Source organism: Hermetia illucens, chromosome 3 (genome assembly GCF_905115235.1).
Source record: "Hermetia illucens chromosome 3, iHerIll2.2.curated.20191125, whole genome shotgun sequence".
Lineage (NCBI taxonomy): Eukaryota > Metazoa > Arthropoda > Insecta > Diptera > Stratiomyidae > Hermetia > Hermetia illucens.
The window spans coordinates 75,075,032-75,097,346 of record NC_051851.1 but is presented as its reverse complement, the minus strand read 5'-3'; the positions used below and the strand labels follow the sequence as shown (position 1 = coordinate 75,097,346).

General features: G+C 44.1%; 1 protein-coding gene across 3 annotated transcripts in view; it reads left to right on the top strand.

Moving 5' to 3' along the window:
• LOC119652741 overlaps window positions 1–22,315 on the top strand; it is a 209,712-nt gene that overhangs the window by 107,968 nt on the left and 79,429 nt on the right. For all 3 annotated transcript variants that reach the window (XM_038057040.1, XM_038057039.1, XM_038057041.1), the window contains exon 3: window positions 8,875–9,083. In XM_038057040.1, the coding sequence (XP_037912968.1) occupies window positions 8,875–9,083 (209 nt within the window). The remainder of the gene's footprint in view (window positions 1–8,874; window positions 9,084–22,315) is intronic.

The following is a 22,315-nucleotide window of genomic DNA, read 5'->3' as shown; positions in this document are numbered from 1 at the left end:
GGTCTGCCTCGTCTCCTTTTTCTACCATAAATATTGTCCTTATAGACTTTCCGGGCTGGATAATCCTCATCCATATGGATTAAGTGTCCCGCCCACCGTAACCTGTTGAGCCGAATTTTATCCACAACCACACGGTCGTGGTATCGCTCGCAGATTTCGTCATTATGTAGCCTATAAAATCGTCCATCCTCATAAGGAGGAGGATTCTTCTCTCGAACGCAGCCAGTAGTTCACACAGAACCCAAGTCTCCGAGGAATATATAGGGACTGACAAGATCATTGTCTTGTACAGTAAGAGCTTTGACCCTAGGATGAGACGTTTCGAGCGAAACAGTTTTTGTAAGCTGGAATAGGCTCTGCTGGCAGCTAACAACCAGGATTTCTTCGTCATAGCTGCTATCGGTTGTGATTTTCGTACCTAGATAGGAGAAGTTTTCAACGGTCTGAAAGTTGTAATCTCCTATCTTCATTCTTTTCGTTTGACCAGTGTGATTCGATCGAACGCTACTTCCACGTATTGAATTGATCAGCTGTCCACCCCTTAGATTAGTTAGCCGTGATTGTTTGTGTGAAGGCTTGACATGCATTCCAAACGGTTCGCTAAATTGTACTGAACATTTTTAAATGGTTCCTAGAGCAGATATGGGTTTCTGGTATTAGCATTATATCTGTGTTTTGAGTAAATCGGAAGAGGTCTAGTTCACTTCTATAATAAATCACCAACTTTGCATTTTTTTGCGCAACCTTCAGATCATTCATTTTCTAAGCAATAAGGTTAGTAATTGATTGCATTTGCAACATTAGGTGGGGTAGTTGTTGTATATTAGTCATCAATGTTATTTACATTAGCTTGACTCCATCTTGAACTTTGCTGGATACATCCGTTTGTCTCTATATGGTGGGTTTCAGCAGTTTAGTTTTGTTGCTGGTTGCTTCATTACAGGACTACGGGTCCTTAAAGCTAATATGAGTGGACGGAACCACCCGCCTGATCTAGTTTTTAATCTAAATTAAGGCTGTACTTACTCTGTACTAGCCCGTACAGTTATCGCTGCAGTAGCTGCACTTTCTTACAGTTAACCTGCCTGTCTTGTTGTAACCAACTATAGAGTGCGGAATGCTACACAAATGCATTCAACCTGTAACGGTTTTTAAAATGGTTGTATTTCTGGTAATTGCAGCTTTGCCGCCTATTTCTTGTGTGGTACCTTGATTATGATTTTAGTATTAAGAAAATATTGCGTCCGCAGAAGGCTCGACGTTGAAAATGAGTTGCGGCACTCTGTTTTCATTCAATACATTTTAAACTGACTTGGTTTCAAATCCGTAATATTTGAGCTCTTCTATTACTTATTTCTTCTTTTCATTTACTTTTAAAATATATACCACGTAGTAGATTTTTTGACCTACACCGTTATTTAATAAAAGCATCTTATAGCTAGAAAATGCAAAACCATGTTGCCAATTATAGAAGCTCTATAAAGCTCTAAAACAGGACACGCTCTCTGTTCAAAGATGGGAACAGCAACAAAGGAACACTGGTCGGAATTGCGGCACCCACAGCACCACAAACTAAATTTTTAGCAATTGAAAACTCACAGCCAGAACTATCTTTGATTCTCAGTACCTTGCTTAATATATGAATGAGTATCAGCACCATAATCCAAGAGCTAATAAAAGACCAAAATAAGATGTTGCAAATCTTTTTAAATAACAACTAAATACTATCAGAATTGCACACTGGAATACAAAAGGCTTAAGACAACACAAAGACGAAGCTATGCTCTTCTTAAAAACGTATGATATTGATTTATTTCTAATATTATGGAAAAAGCTCCTCTTAATTCATTTTGAGGTCAAGATCTTCCCCACTGTCGATTTTCCGGCAATCGCAGAGGCTCAGAAGGACAGCGCAGTTCTTTCTTTTCTTTTCAAATTAATCGATAGGTTCACGCAGTAGTCTGAGGTGATACCTATAAGAAACATTACTGCACAATCTTGTGCAGAGGCCCTCTGTTGAGAATGGATTCTACGCATTGGTGGATCGACAATTATAATCACCGACTAAGAAATCTACTTCGAGTCCTCCCTTTTTTCAGAGTTGGAGAAACCCCTCGGCTTTAAACGCCACCGGACAACCGCGTACCACCCGTAGTCCAATGGGATGCCCGGAAGGTGGTACAGGACGCTGAAGGCCACTATAATGGCCCAAGATAACCCATCTTGGTCGCATGTCCTGCCACTCTTTCTTCTTGGCCTCCGAACAGAGAGTCGCTCAAGCACTATCCACTGGAAGTAAAGTGAGGACTTCGACTTCAGCTATGCCCGCAGTTGTGATCAGGTAAATTCACTATATCCTCGGCTTGCACCCCGGAACATAAAATAACTCGGGAACAATTCACTCACTTTTTTAAAACTTTAAACAACAAATTCATCGCTGCTGGAGCCTGCAATGTAAAGCATACCATTTGGAGCTCCCTGTTAGTTTCTCCTGGGGCACTGGGTTTCTGTATGGGGCACTCATAGCAAGCAAATTTGGCCTTATATCAGCAGGTCAACCTGCTATCAACAGAATTGCCGCTGTAATCATATTAGAGTCTCAAAAGGAATACCACGACAATGTACAAGGGAACAAACAATCTACGACCTGTCATCAGACCATGATCTTCACGGTGCAAAATTCTCCCCAAACCGTGCTGACGAACAAATCCACAAATTGGAGAACCTACAAACAAGAAATCGACAACAGTGTTTCTCTGCAAATTAGATTAAAGTGCGAAGATGACATTGATGAAATACTTGAGCGTCTCAACGAAATTATACTGTAAACCGCTTCTACAGCAACTCCAAAATCTTCAAAGAGAACGATCTTAAAGAAGTTCACTCGCCGGCAAACTTAAAGTTTTTGCGCGACAGAAGACGAGCACGGAGAGAATGGCGATTATACAGGTCTCCACGAGCAAAAAGCAAACTCGACGAATTCACAAAACTACTTAAACCAGCGCTGTTAGAAAACCATAAGTGTGATGTAAAACGATATCTAGGCGGGCTCTCTGCTGCTGTATATAGTGACTATTCTCTGTAGAAAGCAGCCAAATAGATCAATAGACCAACAGTCAGCGAGTTCCCACTAAGAATTATTACAGACAATCGGACAAAAAGCAATAAGGATAATGCCAGAGCGTTCGCAGCTCACCTAGAAAAAGTCTTCAAAACAATATAGCGCTAAATGTCATTTGGACTCCCTAAATGCCCAATTAGGATCTTCAAATACTCGTAAACGAATATCATTAAGGAAAACGTGAACCCGAGTAAGGCACTAGGGTATGATGTAATCACTTCATGTTGAAATAGCTGCCAGTAGAAGCCCCCAAAATGCTGTGCTATGTTTCCAATGCGGATATTTCCCAAATTGTTGAAAGAATTAAGATTGCATTCCCTAACGATTCAACACCTGGAAAGGATGCTCAAATCAAATCAAACAGACCGATAAGCCTTCTTCCCACAATATCTAAAGCTGCTGCCAATCCTAGCGGATAACAACGTGATACCTTATCACATCAACAATCAATCAATTCAGATTTTGGAAACAACTCAAGACAATACAACGAATCTACCGGATTGTATCAGAAATAAACAATGCTCTCGAAGGAAGAAGATATTGTACAGCAGCACACAAGGATATTCTCAGTGAACAAGATAAGATCAGAACAGGAGTTCCTCAGGGGAGTGTACTGTTCTGTACCTTATCCATACAGCCTATTAGCGGGCTAACCACTACAGCTACCTTTGCTGACGATACCGCAATTTTCAGTATACATCTAGACCCGAAACTGCACCTGGAATTGTATCTAAGGCAAGTGGAGGAAATCGGGAAACCGAAGCTGGATGCTTCAGGCGTGAAAGGTTTTGTGTATTTCTTATATAAAGACATTTGAGTGTGCATTTGTCCCATTAGTACGTAGCGCGTAATATATGCATATATTATGTGAAAGTATCCACTTTCCACAAGTGATATTTACACTCAACGTCTTGAATTTGCAAGAAGTGGCAACTTTGACTCATTATAACTTTCTTAGTAGCAGTGCGATTTTCACCAAATTTGGTCGCATCATGCCCTATGTCATAGTCTACATTATTTCAAATTTTGTGGTGCTAGGATGAACTTAAGGGGGGTTCTGCAGCCAACAACTGAAAATTGTACTAATATACTATTATAAACTTTATTTGAACAAATATCGGTATGGAGGGTATTTCGGAGCCTAGGCACCATATACTGGCAGCCCCTTGAATTTTTCAAATTTTTCATTTGGGTAGTTTCTGAGGATTGGTCCGTTAAAGAAATGATCACTTTCAATCCCCCTCACTCCCCACCTTTCCAACAAATATCAAAACTAAGACCAGCTTCGGAAAATACTAACCGAGACCTTTCATTTGATACCCCACATGACTATTTTTGGTAAAAAAAATGTACACCCCCTTCTGCATGTATGGGAACCCCCTTAAATTTGACGTCAAATAATGTAACTCACGGTATGCATTCACAGTTCACAGTTCCCACCTTTTCACCAAATTTAGTGTAAATCGCAATAACCGTCTCCAAGAAAAATGCGTGTGACAGACAGGCAGACAGACAGTTAACCGATTTTAATAAAGTTTTGTTCTCTTTAAAATGGCTTCAGATGTGGAGGTCGACGAGTCGAAGTGTGTGCAAATAGCTTTCACTTTACAAAAAGGAAATTGTCCTTAAGTGATGTTCAACAACATCGCTAACCCCAATCGGAAGATGTCAATTACCTGGGGATACACCTCGATTGAAGACTCACCCGGAAACGGAAAATAAATGCGAAAAATCAACAACTGAAACTTAAGTTCAAACGTTCTATACGGATGCTTCACAAAACATCACCGCTCTCTTTGAACTGCAAATTGTTTAAATCCAATCCGGTATTTAAGCCTGACTTATGGAATTAAATTTTAGGCCTCTACCAAACCATCCAACATTAATCTGCTTCAGCGGTTTCAGTCTAAAATTCTCATAAGGATATCCTGACGCTCTCTGGTATTTCCGGAGTTTTGATCTCAAGCAAGACAATAGTGAAAGAAAGTGAGTGTTCCGTTAATGAACACTTACTCGGACTGAAAAGTCACCCCAACACAATGGCTAAGGGAATTTTGTTTCATCGAAAGTCCATGCGGATGAAAAGAATTGACTGCCGGGAGCTCGGAAAGTTGTCTATACTGCCATCAGCTTAAAAATTGCTGTTTTTTAGGATTTTGTGTAAAACAAAACCTATCTGTCTGTCTGTCCGTCTGTCCTTTGTTTTCTTTGAAAAGGTGGAAATCTTCAAAAGGCGCCGGTCAGGACACACCAGAGTGTGGGATTTTTACCCACTAAAACTACTTCCGACTCCCTCCCTGCATTTTTTTCGGGTATAGCTATCAACACCAAATTTGGTGGGAACTGTGAACGCTCATGCATATAGTGAGTTCTACGTCGAATTTAAGAGGCAGTCTCCATGCATACATTTTTTTCATTAAATATAGTCATGTGGGGTATCAAATGAAAGATTTCGATTAGTACTCTCCGAAGCCGTTTTTTGTAGCCGTAGCCGTAGCCGTAGTTTCGACATTTGTTGGAAAGGCGGGAAGTGCGGAGTGAAAAATATAAACAAAATCAAGAGGTTATATGGTAGTAGTCTTCGAAATACCTTCCATACCGATATCCTTTCAAATAAAGTTAACAATATATTACTATATTTTTTTAGTAATTGGCTGCAAAACCCTCCTTAAGTTCATCTACGATGAAGTAATGTAGGCTATGTGGTGGAAATCGCACTATTACTAAGAAAGTTATAATAAGTCAAAGTTGTGGTTTCTTTGCAAATTCAAGACTGTGAATGTTAATATCACCCGAAAGTGGATAATACAGGGTGCGGCAGCATAACTTCCTTTTTTCAAAACTCAATAAAAACTATTGTATGCATCGGAAAATATTTATTTATTTTTTATAATATAGGTACATGTCTAAAGTTTTTATTTACATTATTTTGAAGATCAAATCTGTTAGGTGATGTCCCCCATTCTCCATACATTGCGTAAACCGATTTCTGCGTTTGTCATGACTCTTGTTAGCAACATTGACGCTCTCACTGCTTCAATGTTCTCAGGTGATCTAACGGGCCGAGGAACTCCAGTTCTTCCTTTTGTCGCACTTGCAGTTTGTCTGAATGTAGTGACCCATGTAACAATTGATTTGCGATTCCGAAATGCACGGGGTGTTGCAATAACCGAACATCCGCTTGAAAAGTAAACCTCAACGGCAAAGGCACGCTCCTCACTATTTCAACGCATGATGGCGACTGAACCGGGTCGGGACAAAACTTTACAGTATCCCCTCTTGAACGAGACCACTAGTGCTCCGCTATGGCATCAACTAACTGAGTGGCGCGCATTTTAAAAAAGGAAGTTATGCTGCCGCACCCTGTATATGCATGCATTACGTGCTACGTACTGATGCCACAAATGCACACTCAAATGTCTTTATATAAGAAATACACAAAACCTTTCATACCTGAAGCGTCCAGCGGTTTCCCAACCTGTTTTAAATTAATTATCATTGATTGTAACTCTAAAAAATTGCGATTTAACTTCATTTAAATTAAGCAAAAAAAAATTATAGAGAATGCCCAAACATAAAATTTGCAGTATTGGCATGGAAATACGTAAATAATTTATTACTTTTAAGATTTGAAACGTATTTAAAGCTTCCAATGTACGGTTAAAATCAAATAATAAATATTTATTCAAAAAAAAACCTTATCTAACAATGTTCATCAAACCGAGGCATACAGCCGCCGATCTCGATGGATATTTCTGCTCATAACGCTTGATGTCAGAAATATCTTCAATTCCATATGATAGGCAGATATGCTAGACCCATTAGAAAACTCATTGAAAGATTATGGTATCTGAAAGACCGGTCCCTACTCTATGAGACGCTAGAGGGCCAGTCGGGAGTAGCATAGGGATCCATCCTAGGGCCACACCTCTGGAACGCTTCCTACGTTAGTCTGCTGAGGCTCGGCATGACCGAAGCCAACGACAGACGAAGTTACGGGACTTGTTGCCGGACGCACGGTTGGACAGGCGCAGAGCGGACTTGGCATATTGATGCGACGGGTAAGCGGATGAATGACTGCTCATGATTTCAGCCTTGTGCTGGAAAAAACCGAAGTTGTCAGGTTAACTGGAAGGAGAATCCCTACCCTGCGTCCCATATCAATCGGCGAGTTGAATATAAACTCAAAACCGGTTAAATACCTTGATTCAATAATCGACTCGGAAGATGAGCAAATCAAAGGAGCAGTGGACAGGGCTGCAGCTGGAGTCTCGGCATTGAGTCGACTAATAGCGAATGTTGGCGCCTCCATATCTACTAGGAAACGTCTCCTAATGGGAACAACGCAGTTGGTTTTGCTCTATGGCGCGGAAGTGTGGTCTAATGCCCTTGACAAGGAGGTGCCTCGTAAGCCCCTTGCTCAAGTGCAGAGACGAGGAGCTTTGGGAGTGGCGTCTGCTTATCGCACTGTCTTCAAACCAGCCTTGATAGTATTCGCGGGAGTGATTCCCGTTGTCCTCCTTGCCAAGCAGCATAAAGCTATTGACCGCCTTAAGTGCGGAAACTTAAGAAAGGTGGTTGCCCGTGATAACGTCAACCCACCCTCACCGAGTGACAATTTCTTAGCAAAATGTGCCATAGGCAGATGGACTGCGTGGCCGATCGGTATTTTAGACCCATGGTTGAACCGAACGCATGGTGGGATTGGTTACTTCCTTGCTCAACTTCTAAACGGACATGGAAATTTTCAGTCTTACTTGCACAGAATTGGCCCAATTTCCTCATTATGTGTTCTGCAATGGAGTGGTGGGCGACGTTGAACACGCCTTTCTCTCTTGTGAAAGGTGGGAGGGCTTTCGTCAACAACGTTATGCAGACAGAGAGAGCTCTGTCCAGACAGCATTGTCAGAGAGATGCTAAAGAACGCTGGCAGCTGAAGTCGTGCTGCGTATTACGTTCGGGCTCTTTTTATTCCGAAGAAGATTGAAGCCGACCGGCAGAGGCACCAGATGGCAAGGGGTTCCCTGAACTAACAATTCCATTTCTCCTCTCTCCTCACTGGGAGGAGGAGGAGGGTTTCCCTTACTTGAAGGCTCCCAAAGCCAGAAGAGCGGGAGGCCTAGCCTGAAATGATGTGTCAAAGGGTTAAAGGCTGGTTGTCTGATGACAGGGAGGTGTTTTATTGGTGATCCCACAGCGTACTGTTGTAGAAGGCCAACACTCAATGCCTAAACTAACTGCTTGTCTTACGTTGACCGACAACTTATTAGCAAGAAAGCGAAATAGCTATTCGCTTCATCATACAATGCATATATACCTTGCGATAAACTTTTCTTAATTGCGATGTTAGTCAGACGGACTAGAAAGCAAACATCGAAATAGTTCTGATTAAATTTCATATTTACTACGAAATTTTAAGTATGTACATATCGAATTACTTTCCATTGAATCAAATATCAATTTCATTGAAATTTCGCCTATACGAATACACACGTGATTGCTCTCTATTGGAATAGCAATAGCTCTTTGATTGCGACTACATGGATACACGCTTCCCCTGAAATTTTATTAATAATTAAAGGCTTAGATATGGCCACTGAATTAGTGGAACAAATGAGTTCTGCCATAGAATATGCAGCTCAATGGGAACCACGATAGATCCCAAATACGAATACAACGATTCAAAGGATGAACCGGGTGCTTTTCCAGTTAAAGCTAGAAGATAGATAAAGTACGCTTTGTTTGTATTTCAGATATTCACCCATGGCGGAACCCAGCATTATAACGTTCAACGTCCCCGGCATCAGCATATCAAATCGCAACCAATTCTGTAACAAAGGTTCATGTCGGATAGAGCTGGAGCGACTCAGTCCCAAATCGTCCGGACAATATCGATGTGAAGTATCTGGAGATGCGCCTGAATTCAAATTAATCAGTCAAACGGCAAATATGACAGTAGCAGGTAAGCATTAATTTTTCATAGAGAATACTGTCGAAATTTCAGGGAATTTTTTATCAGGATCAAGGGCTCGCCGGAAGGAGCAATCGGGTCTCAGCTACAGCGAAAGGTTAAACGAGAGAGATAATAGTGATTGAAGACTCTACGCGTACCCTTTTTCATCCTTGGGTAGACAGAATTGTCGGATAAAAAGCTCCTTCGCAGAACAATCAAGAAAAAACTTTTCACTGACACCCATTTTTCCCAAGTTCATCTTTTCGTTTTCGGGGCGTGATATAGTTTGGTCTTTTTAACCCTTTCCGCAGAAGAGCTTTGTCTCGAAACTTGCTCCATTTTTCCAAGGGAATCCAGACATAAAACCAAACGATTACACACAGGCAAGGATACTATATAATAGGATGATGCTACAGTACTGCAAAATTTTCTATCGTGAACTGCCAGACAGGCGAAAGCATGCACAGGGCAACAGTCGAGATTTATGATGGGAAATTGTTTCGTGACGTTAAAAGTTCTTGCCCCCGATTCCTTGAATAGCATCATAAATCACTGAGGAGTGTGACATGGATGTGAAGCGAGCGAACGTCAAGATAAATTCCAATGAATTATTCTTTTTTTTCGGGGGAAACTTCGAAAAAATGTGATGTCTCACACTGGGGATTTGGTACCCACTTTATGCGTCTAACTCGCTCCTGCATGTGATGAGGTGCAATAGAACAGTGGTTTGTAATCTTCTAGCTGATTAAGTGCATCTAGAAGAAATAGGATGTCACTTTAGTGCAAAGACAGCTATTCGCCGTAGAATAATTGTCGCTCCTTTCGAAATACCAATTTCAATCTACAAGGGAAGGGGAAGAGGCAATCGAATAAATTTCTGATGCTTGCATTATACTAGCACAGTGTCGACATTACGCTGCGAATTATTTGAACCAACCCAAAAGCCTAATTAGTATCCTGAAGATTGTCCCCCTTGCCTGCCTCTGTATGTGCAGATGAAGAGGGGTTAATCCCAGAAGGACCTCCAGGGATTCCGTTGAGGATGTCTTCACTGCCCCACTGATACACACGCAAGCGAGTCTTTGGAGTTTGTGTAGCTCCCTGGCTTCTGTGCTGAGTTCAGTTCTTTCTGCCCGGATTACCGCCCCATAGGTGATCATTGGCCTTACTATTGCAGTGTATATCCAAAGTAGTATCTTCGGGGGGCAACCCCATTTTTTTCCTGCTATAATCCTGCAAGTCATCAGATCCCTCGTAGCTTTCCGGCAAGTGTTTCCGACATGCGTCTTCCAGAGTAATTTTTGGTCTAGCATAATTCCCGAATATTTGCCCTCTGTTTCTCGTTTCACCTTCATACCATGTAAGTTTATGGCTCGCAGGTGATCAAGCTTACGTTTCCAAGTGAATGGTTTTGGCTGCATCGCACTGGATATCTTCATATTTACCACTAGAGATTAAAACAATGTCGTCGGGGTAACCCTGGACCTGTATTCCAGTGTTTGTTAGCTCGTCCAGGAGTTCGCCCACTAACATGCTCAACCTTGAGTAGATTCATGAAAATAGAATTTGTACCTGACAGTGCTTCTATTTGCCTATTCTCTAACATTTTGGTCATCCAGAAAGCCAGGGTGTTTCCCACTTCCTTTTTTTTGACACATTCATTTTATTTAACTTAATATTTACAATGATGAGCTTAAGGCTATTTCTTAACACTACAACTTATTTCTAACGACATTAGTCTTACCTAGAAATTAACCTAAAGCTTAATAATAAAAGTAATTTACAGATTCTCTTAACCTAAGCTTACAAGCTAGTGGAGGGAAAGTCAGGAAAAACCCCCCATAAAATAGAGATTGTATGAGAAATATAAATTACCGGTAAAAGGATGGGAGAAGGATGCGTAAGGGGAGGATTAAAACTATTGGGATATGGAGTAAACAGTGTCAGTGCGATGTTCGTTATATGGTCGATGGTAATATAGTAACCTGCCGTTGCGGAAAACGCGGCCATGGGAATGTAGGTTAAGGATGTCGGAAGGAGGGGCATGGGATCGAAATGGGCGATCAGTAGGACTGATGTGTGAGAAGACGGAATCTCGGACTAGGTTATTGTCATGGTTTAGGGCTTGGTAAAGGAATTTTATTAAGGATTTTATGAGAAACACGCCTAAACGTGTCGAGTTGGTCCGGTTGTAGACGGCTTGGTTGGAACGGGGATGGGAAGAGCCTAGGGATATTCGGAGGAACTTCCTTTCGTTAACTCGTAGGCGCTCCATTTGGTGTGAGGTTAGATCGCACCAAGCTAAGCCGTACGTCATTAACGGACATATTAGCAGCTTGTAGCAGTAGAGCTTAACGTCAGGACGGACGGGGGACTTGTAATTGAGGATGGGCCATAAGGATTTAAGACCGGTTGAAGTGTTGGTGAGGATCGAATTAACGTGAGGAATGGGAGAGAGACGGGAATTTAAATGGATGCCGAGGTATTTTGTGGAGGTGACGGTGAGGATTGTATCTTGGCCAATTTTAAGGAGAAGATCGGAAATATCGCAGCGCATCTTGAAGGTGAGTTTTATCCTGCCTCGGAAGACGATGGCATGGCATTTGGACGGATTGAGTAGGAGTTTCCAGGAGATGAGGTAGGAGTTGAGGGATTGGATGGAGTAGTTTACACGGGATTGGGCAGCACGGATATTTCTGGATGGGGTATAGAGAATTAGGTCATCGGCATATTGAAGAGCTTTAACTGTGTAGGGAGATGTGGTGGAATGGTGAAGAGGGATATCTGCAGTGTAGAGAGAGAAGAGGGTTGCCGAGAGACCGAGCCTTGTGGGATGCCTGCGGGGGGACTGTAGGAATCGGATAAGGAATCGAGGACTCTAACTTGGGAATGGCGGTTGGAGAGGAAGCTAAGTATTATATAAGTCGACAAAGGTGGGGATGAAATTTGAACATAAAAGAAAGTTTGAAAATAAGGCCTTCGTGCCATACGGAATCGAAGGCCTTCTGAATGTCTAGGAGGCAGGCAGTGGTGGGGATGTTATTATTTAAGTTTTTGTATAGGTCGGATTTGAGGACGAGGAGGGCGTGTGATGTGCCATGACCTTTCTTGTTGGCGAATTGGAAGCTGGGGATGGTATCGTGATCGGAGATGTGGGAAAGTAAAAGGTCATGGATGGCGACTTCAAAAATCTTGGAAAGGGAGTTAAGTAAGGAGATTGGGCGATAGCTATTGGGATTGGATGAGGGTTCTTCTTTTTTCCGGATGGGGACGATGTGTGCTTGTTTCCAAGGAGCGGGGAAGTGAGCTAAAATGAAGCAATGGTTGAGAAGTTGTGAAAGGAGTGGACTTAGAGTTTTGGCGCATCTTTTAAGAATAATGGTAGGAATTTTGTCAGGACCTGTGAATTTTTTGTTTTTACGGGAAAGGATTATGGATTCGATGGATTCTTTGGAAAGGGATGGGATTGGGTCGCAAAAATGAGGAGCAGGACCTGGGGGTGGAATTGGTAGGTTGGTATAAACTGGAAAGTTGGACGCAAGATCGGTGAGGTGTTGGGAAACTGAAGATTCGGTAGCAGGGTCTGAAAGGTGAACATGAGTGCGAGAAAGGCTTTCGCCAATTGGTCGGCATGGTCTTTAGGAGGAGTGTTGTGTGGAAGGGTGGTAGGAGCTTTAGATTTGGCGAGGTGGGGACAGGTGTGGCGGAGTTGGTTGCATGTTTGATTGTTTATGGAGATACCTGAGAGTTTGACGGTGTGGTGTTCGGCGTAGAGGGATTGGATTTCGGATCGGATAGTTTGTGTTAGGGAGTCAATGCGGGTTTTAAGGTAGTTTAAACGGGGATTATATCTGTTACGGTGGAGTTGGCGGCGAAGGGTGGTTTTGAGTTTGATTAGGTCGAGGATGTGGGTGGGGAGGGTGATTAAGTTATTATAGGTTAAGGGACGGAGAGGGATGGTTTGGTTGCATACCTCTTGGGTGATTTGGGAAATCTGGGCTATTGAGTTGTCTATTATCTCCGAAGAAGGTGGAAGAGAGATGGTTGAAAGTCTGTCAGCTAGTCTGTAGTTGACTAGATTCCAGTTGGCTTTGGAATAATCAGGAAGGAATTTAGGTTGTGCTCTAGGGAGTTAATCATTTATGGAGAGTTCTAGAACCACACCGTCATGATCACTGAGGCAAGGAACAGTTGGGAGATCAGAGGGAACTACAAGGAAGTGGGATTGGGTGAGGAGATTATTACTTACGAGGAATAGGTCAAGGAAGGAATGGGAATTGGATGGTGGGTAGGTTGGTTGGGCGGGAGAAAGGTTAACTGTAGAGGGAGGGAGTTCTGGGAATACCAGTTGGCTAACCTGTTGCCGTTCGGGTTGGGGATGGAGTTGAACCACATACTGGGTTTGGCATTCAGGTCGCCGCCTAGTATGAGGAAGACTTGTTTATTTTGGGATTCTGGGAGGGTTCTGAGGAAATGTACAAGTCGGGTGAGGTCAGCTGGGTCAAGGATTTGTCTTGGGCAGTAGAGGCTGCCGAGAAAAGTGATAGAGGAACGGGAAATAACCGAGATAACCGTGGTCTCAAGGGAAGGGGTGATGGATGATGGGACAAAAATTTGGTTGGAGTCTATGTGATTGGATACTAGGATAGCTGCACCTCCGCCCGGGCGGTTTATACGGTTGGTTCGGAAGGAAGTGATGTTAGGAAAGGAGAGCCAGTGGGTCGAGTTAAGCCTTGTTTCAGTGAGTAGGAGGAAGTGGGGATTATGGGTGTTATGGAAGTTGAAGAGTTCATGTCTTTTTTGCCTACTCACAATGGAATTGGGGTTGAGCAATACCACTTTAGTGGACATTGCTAGGAGAGACTTGGCATAGGAAGGAAAGAAGGGCAAGCCTTTTTTCCATAGGAGAGGAGAGGGAATGATAGGTGGGAATGAAGGAGTTGAGTTGGGAGGCGAGCTGTGGAGTCGGCATATTGAATAGTGAATGGATTTCACTATCCAAATTTTAAGGAAGTGTTGGGATAAACGGCGTTTCGGGCTATGGAGGCATAGGAGAGTGGCTGGTTTTGTAGTGGGATAGGATTGGTAACTTGACTAGTGTTGTGGAGGGAGGAAGGCTTGGGAGCTGGGATTGGAGTGGGCTTATTTGGATGGGGAGCTAGGTTTTGGCGTGCACGGGCTTGTACGAACATCGGGCAGTTGCGATAACTCGCCGGATGCGTGTTAGAGCCACAATTTATGCATGTGGGATTTTGATTGGGAGTGTTGGGGCATTGTCGGGGACCGTGGGGAGTTTTGCATTTAACGCAACGGTAAGGCAGGTTACAATTAGATGCGGCGTGTCCAAGTCTCTGACAATTACGACATTGGGCTATTTCATGAAATTGTACTGGTTCAAATTTAATAAGGCAGTGGAACATCGCCCTGGCCTTGGATAGGATGGATTGTTGGAAGCCTGGTTTGAATGTAACCAGGAAAAGGTGAAGGGACTTGCTATTACGTCTTGATGAGCTCGTCTCATACGGGCGAACGCTAATCGCATCTGTGACACCGAGCCGGTGGAGTTCTGCGAGGACTTCATCAGAGGAATAAGTGAAATCTAGTCCCCGGAGAACTAGATTTATCGGCTTTTGGTGGGACAGTGTGAAAGTGAAGAAGGGATGATTCCCTTCTTTGAGTATCGTTTTGGTGGTCTCGAAATCAGTTTCGTTCGAGACGAGCACATGAGTGGAATGGATGCTGGTTTTCTTGAGGGAGATGTTAGGGGAAGCACTAATTATTTTTGATGTGATAGATTTTGTACTAGTCGGATCGGCGCGGTTTATTATGGGGGGAAATTTTTCCTGACTTACCTTAGAAGCAGGTGTACAATTCTTATCGCGGATTACTGTATTTGGATGAGCTTGTTGCTGAGATGGGTTGATGGTGTTAGTGTTGATGATCGGTTGAGTGTTCGGTGTAGTTGCTGGATGGAGAGTTGTTCTCTGTATGGTTGATGTGTTGATGGTCGGTTCTTGTTGGATCGCTGTGTGTGAGAGCGGTTGTTGGGTTGCTTGAAGCTTGTTTGTGTTGGTGAGTGGATGTATTGGAGACTCGGAGAGGATTTGATGTGTTGATACTACTTCTGATGACGACGGTTGTGTTGATTGATGCTGCAATGGGGTCATTGACTATGCTTCGGTATGTGTGTGGATGGATTGGTTGCCATGGCTGCTGGCACAAAAATTTCTATAGGCGGCCATTTTGTTGGTCAAGTTGAGAATTGAATCCTCGTTGTCGAGGTCTTCGGGGCCGTCAATGCCAAGAAGAGACATGAGCCGAATGTTATGGCACATCAGTCTCTTGTTGGCTTCCCTGACTTGTTGCAGCTGGCACTCGAGGTCGGCCAGCCTGAGATCGGACTCGCTCTCCGCTTCGGAAGAGCAATCTATGGAGGCAGCTTCGGGGCTGCTCGGTGATGAGGAGGGGTCGTCAGGTTCCTCAGCAGGGTGGATCTTTTTGCAAGGATCCACCTCCTGGGGGGATACGGACCTTACGTCCACATTGTGCTTCGACATAGTGTCGAAACGCAACACACAGTCTATCACTACAAAAGCTTCTAATTGCTACGGCACAACATTACTACTACAATACCAAAATATAACAAAAAGCGAAACTACTACTACTTCAAATATTACTACTTTCAACTTTCAACTTACAAGAAAACACGACTGGTCCGTGCGAACTCACGAGTCGAACTCGAGGGGTGTTTCCCACTTCCTAGCGGATCAAGGCATTTTGTATCCCTGTGTGCGATGTGTTGTCGAATGCTCCCTCGATATCCAAAAACGCATACAGTCCTATTTCTTTTGTTTCTAAGGCATCCCTTATACATCCATGAGCTGACACAGAGGAGTTTCGTTTGACCGTTCTGCCCGATAAGCGTGTTGACAGTGGTATTCTTCTCCTTTTATTCATTGTTGGGGTGTCAGGTAGAATATTGTCGCCTTCCGCCGTGGGTAGGACCCCTGGAAATGAGTTCTGGGAAGCAAGTATTCTCCGTAAATGTCAAATCTTCCTTCTTCAAACAGACAAAAGATATTACCCCGTCTTTGGCTGTAGCTTTGTATAGCCTGGTTACTTCTGTGGTTTGTTCGATCCCTTCACAGAAATCTCTGAAGCTGGTCTGTTTTGCTTGCCTCATTGCGTCACTGTACGCAGCAAGTGCATTTTTGAACCTCGGCCAGTTTGCGATTAGTTTTGCCCAGTTGAAGATTTTTCGTACATCTATTTAGATCAAAATATTCCCTAGAGTTATGTCTAAAGCTGGTCATATGTTATATATAATATTTCTAACTTATTGCTAAGCATCAATTCGAGGTACTCACCTCTTCGATTGGTGTCGCTGCTTTCTCAGGCTTCGCGATGGGCATTGGCATCGCAGCGGAAGAGAAGTGGTGGCGCCTTCCTCTCACAGTACTTCATCAGTTTAGCGAAAGTTCAGTGAAACCTGGATGTCGTCTCCTGGGAAGTAACCGGATGCCATGACTGCCGAGTGTTCTCCCGGCTTCCAGTGGGACTTGGATAGCCACAAGATCCCCGGCCAGGAACTCTGAAAGATGTGTATATATTTTAATTTACGTTGAAAAATAATACAAGCTCATGGTTTTTCGCAGGAGGAGTCCCAAATTACCAGCATGCTTCCTCCTTCCACCTCGCGAATATGCCGCCGGTATACCCAGGGCTCATCAGCCAGGGCTATTCCAATGATCTTCTAGGAACTTGCGCTTCCAATTACGCTAGATGAACCATGGTGGAAGTTTATCTGCGCTATCATAGGCTCTGTTATTGTTTGGAGTTCTTCCCCACTGTCATAGTGTTACCTTCCTCCTCCGACATGATATTTTCCTTCAAGTCGCTGTTCACCATAAAGCCTAGAAGATCTACGTCTAGGTTGTGCTGCTTTTGCTCTTCACTAGATAGCAGGTCTACTTCCCTGATTGATCCAACCGTTTCCGCCTCTATAGCCTCCGAGATTCCTTCGGTGACCTCAGTAAGTTTTCCACCCGATGTCTCCCCCTAAATGTATTTCCTCGGCTTTTCCCTGTGAACAGATATGTTGTCAAATCTATAATTGATGTGGCAACCCCGATGTTTGATTGCCTCCAGGGATCAGTCATCCACCCCGATCGTGAGCAGTCCACCATTGCCTTCCACCTTGCTTCTGAAGATTTTCCACAATTACATATGAATATATCTGAGCCTAACTAGCCAGTCTGATTGCAGTACAGGGTCCTGCTTGTTTGGTTATAGTTTTCTTTACTTTTATATGTGTATTAATTTGATTCCCAGAAGTATGGGTGTTAGGGGGTCAGCCGTGAAAATGCTCCCCGTAACAACCCCCGAATTGCCGTCTTCATACCGCGACTATATGTGCTTGACACTGCTGGGAAAGTGCTCGAAAAGCTCATCAGAAGTAGACTCACTGAAGCGATACGCGCAGCTAGAGATTTATCTCCCCGGCAGTTTGGTTTTAGAGCAGTCGTGCACGCCGTTCGACGAGCAGAGGCACATACCCGCCGAACTCGACTGGTGGTACTCCTCGTAACGCTTGACCTCAGAAACGCCTTTAATTTCGTAAGATGGAAAGACATTCTAGACACACTAGACAATATTTTCAACGTGCCGAACTATCTCTTACGGATAATGAGGGACTATCTGAGGAACCGTTTCCTGCTCTATGAAATACTAGAGGATCAAAGGAGGATGGAGGTCACGTCGGAGGTAGCATAGGGATCCATCCTAGGGCCGAACCTCTGGAACGCTACCTCTGACACTACTACTACCTACCTATGACACTACTACTCTACTTAAACTCGACATGCCAAAAGAGTCGCGCTGATCGGCTATGCAGATGATGTTGTTGTTGCTGGACGCACTGTCGAACAGGCGCAAAGCAGACTCGGCATATTGATGCGACGGGTAAGCGGATGGATGACTACTCATGGTTTCAACCTTGCACTGGAAAAAACCGAAGTAGTCATCCTGACTAAAAAGAGAATTCCGATTCTGCGTCCCATATCGTTCGGCGAGTCGATATTCGAGTCAAAATCTGCGGTTGACTCTTGACTCAAAGATGAACTTTTTTGAGCAAATCAAAGCAGCAGTAAACAAGGCTGCAGCTGGAGTTTCGGCGTTAAGTAGGCTAATGGCAAACATTGGGGGTTCTACGTCTAGGAGGCGACGTCTCCTGATGAGTTCCTGATGCTCTACGGCGCAGAGGTATGGACTGATGCTCTTAACAAGGAGGTATATCGTTAACGTCTCACGCAAGTACAGAGACGAGGAGCTTTGCGGGTGCCGTCTGCATACTGCACTGTCTCTGAACCGGTCGTGATGGAGATCGCGGGAGTGATCCTCGTTGCCCTTCTTGCTAAGGAGCGTCAAGCCATATACAAGCGCAAGGGAGATGAGCCAAGGGAAGTGGTTGCTCACGAAGAACGGGAACGCACTCTAGAGTGACAGCTCTCGTGGCAAAATGAAATGGATGAACTGCGCGGCTTAGCGCGCATTTGTTTCACACAAAACCTTAAAAATGTGCGTAGAAAGTTTTCCACATAAAAAACGTGCTCAAAGTAGTTTGCCCAGTTTATGATTGATTAATCAGGCAAAAAATGTGTTCAAATCAATTTTCTTAGTTTATTGTTGACTTATTTTATTGTTAGGAGACAATTGCCTGAAAAGCGGAAGCCCTTTATCGTTAAAATGGTACAAAAAACCCTACTTATAGAGAGGGTAGTTGTGTGTGTGTGTGTGTATGGTGGGGGAGAAGCTACAGCTTCTGAGCACTCAGGCCGTGTTGGCCCATTGTACTCGCCACCCCCGTCTACCGGAATATTCCGGATTCGTTAACATATCGCAGGATTTCCGTTAGTGGATGTGATGCTACCCATCGCAATCGGAGGACATCGGCACCAAAGATCTGATGCCTGATGCGTCCATAGGCGGGGCATTCACATACGAAATGCTCTGTGGATTCCGCTTCCTCATTACAGAAGGGACACGTATCATCTTCGGAAATTCCTATTCTGAACATGTGCCCAGCTAGTGAATTATGGCCTGTCAGAATGCCCAAATGCATCTGCCGGTCCTCCTGTTTTTCGACAGGATAAACTTTGCGGTACGTATGTTGGGTTCTGGCAGGAAAAGTTTGGTGTGTCGAGCAGCATTTAGGCTCTGCCACCTGTCATTATGGAAAACTTGTTGCCAGTTTTTGAAAACAGATTTAGCCAATGCTACTCATACCCCAATTGCTGGCTCCGGTCCCGGCATAGGGGAGATTGATCCCTCTTTCGTTAAGCGTCCGAGATTTCATTTCCCTCTATGCCACAGTGACCAGGTACCCTGAGTAGTTCCACCGTATTGAATCTAGACATAGAGTTCAAACGGTTTCTGCATTCCTGAACGATCTTCGAGGTGATCAAAGGACTGTTCAATGCTCTCAGTGCAGCTTGACCCACTTCTCGTTTTTATTCGAGAGGTAGACTCCGGCTCCAGAACCCTCTTCTGCTTTTGAGCCACCGGTGTAGAAGACTTCCGTATATCCCGCCACGCATTCCTCTGGGTCTTCCCAGCCCTCTCTACGCTTCAGGGTAACTACATATCTTCTACCAAACAGATGTATGGGAACACGAGAATCGGAAGGCATTCTAAGAACTGGATTTAGTCCTCCCAGTAACTCTTCCAATGCTCTGTGCCCCCCACATCCGTTGTTTTCCCATAGATCTAATCGAATTAGTCTATGAGCTGCTCTCATTGCAGTGCTTTGAATAAATATATCCAGGGGCTGCAAATTGAGTAGTGCATTCAGAGCTGCGCCGGATGTCGTGCTCATGGCACCAGTGATACCCAGACAAACAGTTCTTTGCAGTGCGACTAGTTTACGATGAAAACCCTTTTGTCTCACCTTAACCCACCACACTACGGATGCATATACGAACATCGGCCTAATGATGGCAACGTATATCCACATTACCACATGAGGCGTGAGTCCCCATGTCGAGGCAAAGGTCCGTCTGCACAGCCCATAAGCTGTGAGAGCTCGTTTCATCTTCACCTCGACATGTTTGTTCCAAAGAAGTTTTTTATCTAGAGTGACACCCAGATATTTCACTTCTTCGGAGAGTTGAAGGGTAGTACCCCTCATCTCAGGGAGACAAAGTCCATCCAGTTTTCTCCTTTTTGTGAATAAAACCATTGTGGTTTTATTTGGATTAACTGACAAACCATGTCTAAGGCACCAGCTGTCTATCAAATCAACGGCACGCTGTATATTCCTACACACCGTTCCAAGATCCCGATCAACAGCAAGTACAGCCACGTCATCAGCATAAGCTTGAGCGTGTATTGGCAAATTTTGCAGTTTGCATAGCAGTGAGTCGATCAGCATACTCCACAGAAGCGGCGAAAGCACACCTCCTTGGGGGCAGCCCTTCGTTGCTTCCATAGTCAGGTAGCGATCGACCCCTACCTCAGCGCACAACAATCTTTGCGTTAGCATAGCATGGATCCACTAAATTAAAGCATCATCAACACCATGCGCTCTGGCGGCATCACAAAGTTTTTGAAAAGGCGCACAGTCAAAAGCCCCTTCTATGTCCACGAACACCCCCATCGCGTACTCACCATTCAAAGCTGCATCGTGTATCTTTGTGACCAAAGAATGAAGAGCAGACTCACAGGACTTTCCACGTTGATAAGCATGTTGGTTTTCACTAAGTGGGTGTGACCTAAGTGCGTTTCCCCGAATGTGACGCTCCACCAGTCTCTCCTAACCTTTCAGCAAGAATGAAGTCAAGCTGATTTGTCTGAAGTTCTTTCGATTAGAATAATCATCTTTCCCAGGTTTCGGTTTGAAAACTACCTTAACCTGTTGCCAAGAAGAAGGCACGTAGCCCAGAGCAAGACATCCTCGAAAAATATTTCTTAGAGGTCGCTCTAAATGCTCCATACCCTCCTTTAGCATTGCCGGATAGATGCCATCCATGCCAGGTGCTTTGAAATATTCAAAGGGCAGTATGGCAGCTCTCACCTTTTCATGGGTAGCAACCGCTTTCGCAGTGTTCCAGTTCCCCTTGCAATACTTGCGTGTTGAAGGGGTTGCAAGAACCGTCAACTCCCCTCTCCCACTTCTCTCACCCGTTCTCCCGGGTGGTGTACTTCCAGGAGGGTCTGTACTGAGCCCAGTCTGGAGCTCGTGAGATTACCGTCGGGTTTTCTAAGAGAATCCAACTTGGCCGAATCATCCTTTTGAGGACTCAGCACAGCCTTGAAGTCTGCCTTTCGCCTTCCAGTTCCTCACAGTACGCTCTAAAGGAGTCTCGTTTCGAGCACCTCACGAGCCTTTTATATTCACGTTGTAAGTTCCTGAAATTTAACTAGTCTTCGTTCTTGTTACTTTTGAAAGCACGATTTAGAAGTCGCCTGGTTGATTTCCTGAGTTTTTGCAGTTCTCGGTTCCACCAAGGAACCGTTTTACCGCTTTGGCCTCGGGAAATAGGACAAGCCTCTTCACAGCACTCTAAAAGTGCGCAGTTCAGAGTTTTCAATTCATCTTCCAGCACCAAAGGGGTCCTTAGTCGCCTAGGGAACTGTACTTTATTGCCAAGAAGTTCATTGAACTTTGCCCAATCCGTTTTCCTAGGGTTCCGTCTTTGTACTGCAGACTGTTCGCCCGCAATAGTCAGATTGAATTCTAGATATCGGTGATCTGACAGTGAGACCTCGTCTAGCACTCGCCAGTCTGTAATCGACTCTAACAATTTTGGGGTATAGATTGTTAGATCAATTACTTCGCTTCTTCTCGGTCCCACGAACGTAGGGGCGCACCCTACGTTTGCAATCATAAGACCAGCTGTTGTGATGAAATCAAATAGCTTCTCTCCTCTTGGATTGCATTTGCTACTGCCCCAACAAATATGTTGAGCATTCGCATCGCAACCTATTAAGAGTTCGAGACCACTTGATTCTGCATACGCCACCAGATCCCTAAGTTCTTGCGTCCGTGGAGGATACAAAGAATCATAGGGTAAATAAGCGGAGGCAACTATGATGTTTTTCCTCTCGCCATTTATCTGGTATTGTATAATGACCGTAGCTAAATCCTGGGAACAATATTGTCTCAGCATAGTTGCGTCTAACCGTCTTGACATCAGGACGCAAGCTCTCGGTCTTATGGATCTTTCGTCGTAGAAGATCCTAGC